General features: G+C 47.1%; 1 protein-coding gene across 2 annotated transcripts in view; it reads right to left on the bottom strand.

Moving 5' to 3' along the window:
• Positions 1–3714: 3714 nt before the first annotated feature.
• Positions 3715–8474, bottom strand: part of EXOC6B (exocyst complex component 6B) — a 682873-nt gene continuing 678113 nt past the window's right edge. For both annotated transcript variants that reach the window (XM_006151262.3, XM_006151263.3), the window contains one exon: positions 3715–5990. In XM_006151262.3, the coding sequence (XP_006151324.1) occupies positions 5864–5990 (127 nt within the window). In that variant the 3' untranslated portion in view covers positions 3715–5863. The remainder of the gene's footprint in view (positions 5991–8474) is intronic.

The following is an 8474-nucleotide window of genomic DNA, read 5'->3' as shown; positions in this document are numbered from 1 at the left end:
GGCCGCCCCCCCCCCCCCCAAGCATCTCACTAGGGTTGCTGGTCCCTTTCTGGATAAGGCCTTGGGCAAGACATGCTAACAGTGCTCAGAAGCTGTGGACAATGTTCTGGGGGAGCAGTCCCCAACTTCCTAGCATCAAGGACCCCCCACCCCACCTGGTGGAAAACATCCTTCCAGGGAAGGGAGGTTGGGGGGGTGGTCCCAGGATGACCCAAGTGCACCACCATGCACCCCATTCCCACCACAACCATGTTGTAATATGCGTTGAAACGGTCACACAACAATAGGGTTTGTGCCCCATGAGAATCCAGTACCGCTGCTGATCTAACAGGAGGCAGAGCTGGTGGCAGCACCAGGTGATGGGGAGCAGCTGCGAACAGAGGAAGCCTTACTCACCTGTCTGCCCGCAGCCCCCACCACTGCATGGTTTTGCAGACCAGCCCAGTCTGCACCCCAACCCTCAGCAGGCCACAGACTGGCATGGCCTGGGGGTCGGGAACCATTGTTCTCAGGGGACGCACTTTCACTTTTGGCTGTACTGGATCCTCTTCGTTTGTCTCCCTAACCAGCTAGAAGCCTCTGTTTTCTAGGAATGCGGAATCTTCCTGCCCTCCCGCGGAGAGAGAAAGCAAGGAGCAGAGGCTACACTGGTCTTTAGCTGGAGGTCCCTCAGAAAGGCAGGTGGCAGAGCTGCAGGACCTCAACACTCTCCTGCCAGAGCTACATGAGGCAGGGGAAGAGGACTGCTCAGGGCTTCTGGCTTTCCCCCAAAAAGCAATGGACATTTCCAAAGGGATTTGGTCATTATTCAGTATTTTAGTCAGGAATCTTCCTAGGCCTTAATGAAAATCACGAACCTTCTTTCCAGTAAAACAAACAAACCAACAAACACCAAAAAAACCCAAACAGGTAGATGCAGGCCTGTGTGCAGCTGCATACATACATGTACAACATACTTCAAAGATTCACAGACCCGAGTCCTGAGTTCTATAAGGAGGTCTACATTTTGGCACAAAAGGCAGCACATGGAAGGTTGAGGGGCAGATTCTTCCTGAAGGACTGACCGGCTCTGTCCTGAATCTAGCAACTATCTGATTTGGAAGGTTCTTGGGGCATCACTACCACCAACAATGTGCTGAGTCTGGGGAGAGGAAGCCAGGAGGCAGAGACATCCTGGTATGTTGTGGAACTGGGTGGAAGGAAGGCAAAGGTCTTAAGTAGTGTATGTGCTAAGCATTTTGACCTTCCATAGCTCATTTGCACTTCACAGCCATCCTGCAAATTAAAGACTCCCATTCTGCTCTCAACTGATGAGAATCATGAGATTTATGGACTTAGTTAAGTGATGAGCAAGGTCATCCAGCTAGTAAAAGACACTGCAGGGACTGAGTTCCAGATCTCTCAGGCATCAAGGCAGCAGTCAGATTTGTTGCTGAGGAAATTCTTTCTTGCCTGTTCCCTTGGCTTACATGCCAGCCTTGGGGGCAAGCGGGTTGGGTGCTGCTACACCGACTCTTCTGGTCTTAGCACAGTTCCAGATATGTACCTGGGAGACCCTTCCATTTCCTCAGCACATACCATGCTGATGCCTACTTCACACTCTAACGTATCGCACAGCGTAACGAAGTTTGAACCGAATCCCTTCAAGGCCCTTCTAATTAACACCCTGCTCCCCGTGTGCTGTCTCGCTTGACTAGACCATTTTCTATGCCAGGACAGGACGCCTGTCTTTCGTCTTCACTGAGCTCTCAAATGGGCCCATCTCTCCTGCTCCTGCCTGGCTTTGTTCTAGATTATCCTACATCATTCATCTCAACTGGAGCCTTCCCACGGCAGGGCTGATGTTCAAAAGCTATTGGGCCCCAAGTTGCCTTGACCAATGCTCTGCATAAATTGGGCATTTCAAAAATTATTCCTTTTGATGATGATACTAGTGTTGGCTATATAGATGGGGAAACAGAATCCAGTGTTTAGATACGTTTCTAAGCTCCCAGACTGGTGTGACCGCCAGGCTTTCTCCTCCTCATCGGGCCCTTACCCACTCTGGTCCTGAGTCCAGCTGAGTGGGGACGCAATGTCTGCCATCCAATTCACCAATCGCAGCTGTGCAAGAGGGATGGAAGAACAAAAAACCCACAAGACAACACTGTAGCTTTTGAAACAAGTATGTTGGCTTTTTTGTTTAATAGCAATTAAAAGAGGAAAATGTACAGAGGGAATAAACATGCTCTTTCCACCGAGGAGCTTTCCCCTGACCATGTGGCCCATCTGCATCAGTAGCTTTACTAGAGTTTTAGAGAAAAAATTCCCTTTAGAGTTAAAAATGGACTTTACTAAAGTTTCTCCATAAATGTGCAACTATTTGTGCAAAATAAAAAGGCCATTTCCAACACATTAGTGAGAAGTAGCTGCAAATGTAGGCACAAAGAAAACAAAACAAACTAAAAGGAGGCAAGTGAAGCAGTCAGAAGAGTCCCGGAAGAAGGCAGGCTAAGGTAGGGGGATTTCTGCAGCAGGCCCCAGGGAGTACACTGAGGTCTGACCAGGAAGGTCACTACCAGTGTCAACCCTGGGGGGTACAGGGCCCTGGGTCTGGGACTTGCTGAACAAACACTTGTCAAATGTGCAGTGAAGCCAGGCTGACTTTGAGGCCTGGGAGACCACTAGGCCTGGTATGTAATGAAAACACTGGGGAACGCTCCTTGGAAGTTGTGTGTTCCCTTTGCCACAGGACTCTGGTGGTTCCAGTTTCCAGGTCCTGTTCTTCCCTACTCCCAATAGGTTCACTTATACAATCTGGTCAAAGAGATTTTCCCATGAATGTTAAAACTATGTAAGCTGCCTGTATAACTACTGAAACCCAGTAGGACCCCCCCAAACCAGACTGTCCCTTCAGGAACAAGGACTCGGTTTCCCCAAGAACTTGGCCAAAGCTTCATAGTGACTAGAAGGCAGGTAGGCTTCCAGCTCTCCATGATCTTGCTCTCCTAAGGCCATCCATGCCATTTATACATCTCTGGGCATCTGAGGCCAGACTTGGGAGTTTAGGGCATGGCTACACATACTTTGCACAAGTTCTCTTAAGGGTTGGCCCAGCTATGGGCCTGCAGATAAAACTTTAAAAATCCCACATAATAGGGTCGGCAGGTGGCATGGTGGTTAGGGCGCTGGACTCCCATTTGGCTGACCACGGTTCAAGTCCTGGACCCAGTGACTTGCTTTCTCTCTTTTTCTTTCTCTGTCTCTCTGGTCAAAATTTTAAAAATAAATAATAATAACAAATACAATTTTTAAAAAATTCCATTTCACTAATTCAAAAAACATTGACACTGCTGGTCCCTGTTTTTACTTCCCCAGACCATCAAGAGTGTGTCTTTACATATAACTCAGTAGCAGCAGTTGGAAGAGTGAAGGCAGACCGAGGGGGAAGAAGAGAGACACTAAAGGTCCATCCTTGTAAGTCTTGAGCTTGTGGGATTTCTAGAATTAGCAGATGGCATAATAGTTACGTCACTGGACTCCCACATAGTCAGTCATGGTTTGAGTCCCAGACCTGGCAGCTTAAAACTTATGCCAGACTCATGTGCGTGCGTGCCCAAAATTCTGAAAGGAGAATGGAGGAAAGGGAATTGCAGTGTGGCCATCCTCTCTGGTGGGGGACGGAGGTGGATGATTTCTCACTTTCTGTTTCTCTGTCTCTTTCTGTCTCTCTGGTGAGTGCACTATAGCCAAAAAAAAAAAATAGAAAAAGAAAAAAAAGAAAAAAAATTGCCCTCTCTCAAAAAAGGTGGGATTTCTGTTAAAGGTGCAGAGTAACTCCTACTAATTTTCCCTGTACACCTTTTCCTGTACAGCATTGCTCTTCCAGGATAGAGGGCTGAGACCAGACAGCAATGATGACTGTCTAGAAGACAAACACTGACAGGTGACATGCTTCAGTTTCTCTCCTTCTCACTTCAAAGCTTCAGCATTCAAAGCTGAAGAGAACTAGCTACAAATGGGGTGCTAATGAGGAGGGTGCCTTGGGAGCAGGAGGACTTCAAATTAGTGTAATACTTTCTCAACCTTTTCAACAAAGTCCAGAGCTTAGAGATACCATCTTGGGTCCTATTCCCACAGGCTACTGCCTTCTTTCCGTTTATCAAGTTTGGGTGACAAGGTTTACTCCTGATGCTCATCCTCTGGGCCAACCACCCAGCCTCATATGAGCCTCAGCAGGCCTCTGCAGAGCTCACGTGCAGCTGGTCTCTCCAGCTATGGGGGAGGCAGTATGTCGGTGTACATAATCGGTGTACATAATCGCTTCCCCATGGTTTTCAAGATGTGGTAGGATATGATAAGGGCAGGGAGTGGGGAACAAAAAAGGAAGTACTGCCTTACCCAGAAGCAACTCGGTAGCTGACAAAGGTGGAAAAGAATTCTGTTTGATGAGCCTCTCCTCCCACTAATCCAAGCTGGAAATGCCTGTGTGGCTTATTTGTCATTGTTTGGTGATGCCCAATTATACTCTTGCCAGTAACCGTAGGAGCATCTTCCTGAAGTACCTTAAAGTGCAGGCTCCTCTGACTGACCTCACAGCAAAGCCCTTGCAGTATGCCTCAGAAGCTCAGCTGGGATGAAGGAACCAGCCGCCCAGCTAAGCTGGCCCTGGTTCTAGAGTTTGGGGACAGGATTACATATAATCTTTCTCAACTGAGGCTGAAAGATGGTTTTGAAGATTTCTAAGGAGGATGCAGCCTTGGGCTTGGGCAAGAAGAACTTCACATGCAGGGCATAAATTAGTGAGGGACAGACAGGCCAGAGGCAATAAGCCACTAGGCATGGTTGGCCCTGTCTACTTCATGGTGACTGTGGCTCCATCCTGAGTGGTCTTCAGTCTAGCTATGGTTGCCCCCACAGGCCAAAGCTGGTGACGTTTCCCTTAATGATGGAGATCAGAAAGCTGGTTTGCAAACAAGAAGGAACAATGCCAAGTAACCCTCAGTTTTTACCTAAGGACCAAGTAAAGGCCATATTCAGAATTCTGAGATCTAACCTCTCTCAATGACATTGTAGGAGGAGCCAAAGTCCGAGGCTCTATGAGGACCTGCAGAAATAACTGTCGACGGAAGCCCTGAACCAAGTGCTCTGACTGTGAAGCAAGAAAATGAGATGAATGGAAAAGGGACTGGGACTCTGATTCCATTCAGACTGGCTTTCAAGGTCCAGAAAACTCCTCTGCTGAGACTCAACACTCCTAGTGTGGGAGCAACCTGTAGTTCATCATTGGGTCCAGTTGTTACGACTGCCTATTCAACTCTGTCTTGCCCCAAGAAAATAGCAGTAAAAGCTGAGGGTCAGATCTCAGTTAAGAAACTGCCATCCTTGGGGATCTGGAATGAAGCTGTTTGAGGTACTACACAGCAACATCTGCGGGGCTCTTTCCTTGTGCCAAGAAGAATCAGCCTCATCTATGTGGTGAATGGGGTGCACAAGAGTGAACAGGACATCCTTTCCCTTGCTCACATCCTTACTCACTTTACCCCCCCGCTGCCAAGCACCCACTTTGTTCTGAGTCCCAGACCAAGATCTAGAGCCATGGATGAGAGGTTCAAACCAGTGGGATTGACAATACCACCAGCTCTAGGATAACGTAGCTAGTGTGGTAGCACCTTCTCCTGAGTCCCAGCCTGGCAACGTTTCATGCACGTGATTATTCTTGTGCCTCTTTCACTATAGGGAAAGGTTATGTGAATACTGTACAGGGTTAATACAAAAATACATATGCTCTCTTTGAAGAAGAATGCGCAGATGCAGGGCCAGCCAGGGCCGAACCCCAGGCTATGGGGCTGCAGCAGCAGCCTCTGGACACCCAGGCCAGCCTTCATGAGTGGTGGCTGCTGATGAGTCCTCGGAGCTGCTTGGCCACAGTGTCGATCAATTTCTGCTTGTCCCGCTCATTTTTCCGAAACTGTGCAAACATGTTGTTCTTGCGACTAGTGTCCTTCATCCTGAATAAAAAAGCATGGAAAGAAGGCAAAGTATTTGAGGAGATGGTAGAAGGAGAACTTACAGGAGGCAGAACAACATAATGCATCTTAACCACTACCCAGAGTGAGAGTCCGGAATATTTCTGTTGTCAGGCCCATATTTACCGACTGATGAGGAAGCTCAGTCATGTTTGGAAAACAGTCAAGAGCCAGCTTTAGAGGGACCAGCTTGGTATTCCTCTTATTTACTTCACCTAATTCATTCCCTTCTCACTCCAGTATGAACCTGTTGTAAGTGTCTGGGACACCTACAGCTCTGCTGGTCAATAGGCTCTTACAGAAGGTCAAAATTCACTCATCATCTCAATAGCATCCTAAATCTTGTGGGAACCTTAAAGACTTAACTTTTTATGTTTTTGTTTTTGTTTATTTAATTGTCTGTTTTGCCAGAGGGCAGGTGGGCTCACCAGAGAAGAAGAGAGAGAGGGAGAGAGAAGAAGCATGCCCCCAATGGGCATGGTCATATCTCAGTCTCTTCTTCACTTCTCCATGCTGTTGGGATTTTGGACATGCATGCACACATGCCTGGCATGTTCTTCAGGCCACTGGAGCCAGGACTGTAGCTACTGTGGTTGGCCATGTGGGAACTGGCTCCCATAACAACTAGGCCACAAGGCCGGCCCTAGATGTGGTATTTGAAGGTTAAAGAAGAAAACTGCTCTTATTTAGCAATCGGAGAGAATGTGAACAGAAAGTCACCATAAACATCTGAACATATTTTTAGCTGGCTAGCCCATCTTGTCTCTAGCAAAACTGAGAGCTTGCCTGGCCTCTGTTTTTTTGCCTCAGGCAAGGCCAGATATATAGTCAGCCTAAGAGGGTATACTGCTACGGAAAAGCAGGTGCCAAAGGGCTGGGCCATCCTATCACTCCATAAACCAGGGATTTAGGCAAAATGAGTTTTCAACAGCCATTCATATCCTCAGACCTCTGACCCCCAAGCCATGCACCACAGATTGCCCGTTTCCAGAGCACAAACTGTGGGTAGTTCTGGCCAGTGGTTCTGTCTCATGGTAAGTCTTAACTAGGAAGCATGGATAAGGGAACTCAAAACGAGGCTGAGATTGTCACAGAACCTTCAAATCCAACTAAACTTTTGTGACAGAAATGAGGAATGTGCTATTCCCCACAGAGAGCCCACGACCCCTGACATCTACTGGTAACTATTAGCTATGATTCCAGCCTTTGTACACAGACCCCCCACCCCCCAGCCAACAGCTAGTTCTAGTGTTAGAGAATTAAGAACAACTCCTAGATTGATTTCTTTCATCTTCACCACCACTTCCCAGGAGCAGGGAAGTGACTTCAGTGCTCCCCGGGTTGCATGGAGACAGGCATGAAGAGCGGAGGAAAGGAACCTGGCACTGGGGTGTAAATTACCCCTAGGCACACCTTCCCAGGACCCTTGGCTAATCCTGGACACTTTTATTTATTTTTTTCCTGTGGATGGCCCTTTGCAGAGGGGGATATTAGAGGTCAGTGAGTCAAAAGGTTTCATATATATATATATATATATAAAAGAGGTTCTGATGAGCACCACAGGTTTATGACTGTGGCTGACAGTGACAGCCACAAGCTAATTGAGACTTTTCTCCCTGATCTAAGCTCAAGGGCCTTAAACTGAATTACTCATCACACAAACTTAAAACACTGAATATGAGATATAACCACCCATATGTGGAAGCCTGTGCTTTCAGGGAAGGAAGAAGGAAAGGTGATCTGCTTGGTTGGAAAGAAAGCACAAGGGTTCTCAAAACCCAGATGATTACTGTATTTGGTCTCTTACATACTAATTGTGTAATTATGTTTGTGGAATTGGTCTGGTCTTAGTCTCACTCCAGTAAAGGATTCTCTTTTTTCTGCTAGGTATGCTAGAATTCTCAACAAGACACACACCAAAAAAAAAGAAGAAGAAAATAAGTAAAAACATTTTCTTAATGTATTATGCAATCATTAATTTTGTGTACGACTCCTTAAAGTAGCCCAGGGACAGGCAGCCAGAGCAGGCCTTCAACTCCCACAGGGACATTCCTTTAATACATAGATGAAAGGGAAGATGGTAGTTTCTGAGCCTCAGAGGCTAGAATTTCTTGGCCATTAAGGCCTGGAGTTGACATTAGGCACTGTAAAGATAACCTCAAGTGCCCTGAGGGCTGAGGGTGGCATGCTAATTTGTATCTAGGACTGCTCTAAAACCAAAAATGAGCACTCCCATCTCCCCATTCATCCCCCTTTGTAGGCTGGGATCTAGTATTACTTTAGCTATGGCTGCTCTCAATCACACAGGAGCCTCTTCTTTTCCTGAATGTCTTCAGGAGATCTTGGGTCATTCTATGGCTTACTCTGCTAAAAAGGGCCAGGCTGAAAGCAGAGACTGTCAAGTTCTGGTGATACTGCTGGCCATGGGAAAGCAGGAAATGTTCAGGTAAAGGGACTAACTCCTAT

Source organism: Tupaia chinensis, unplaced genomic scaffold, assembly GCF_000334495.1.
Source record: "Tupaia chinensis unplaced genomic scaffold, TupChi_1.0 Scaffold000316_1, whole genome shotgun sequence".
Taxonomy (NCBI): domain Eukaryota; kingdom Metazoa; phylum Chordata; class Mammalia; order Scandentia; family Tupaiidae; genus Tupaia; species Tupaia belangeri.
Note: the sequence above shows the minus strand (reverse complement) of the source record. Positions and strands in the feature narration are given on the sequence as shown.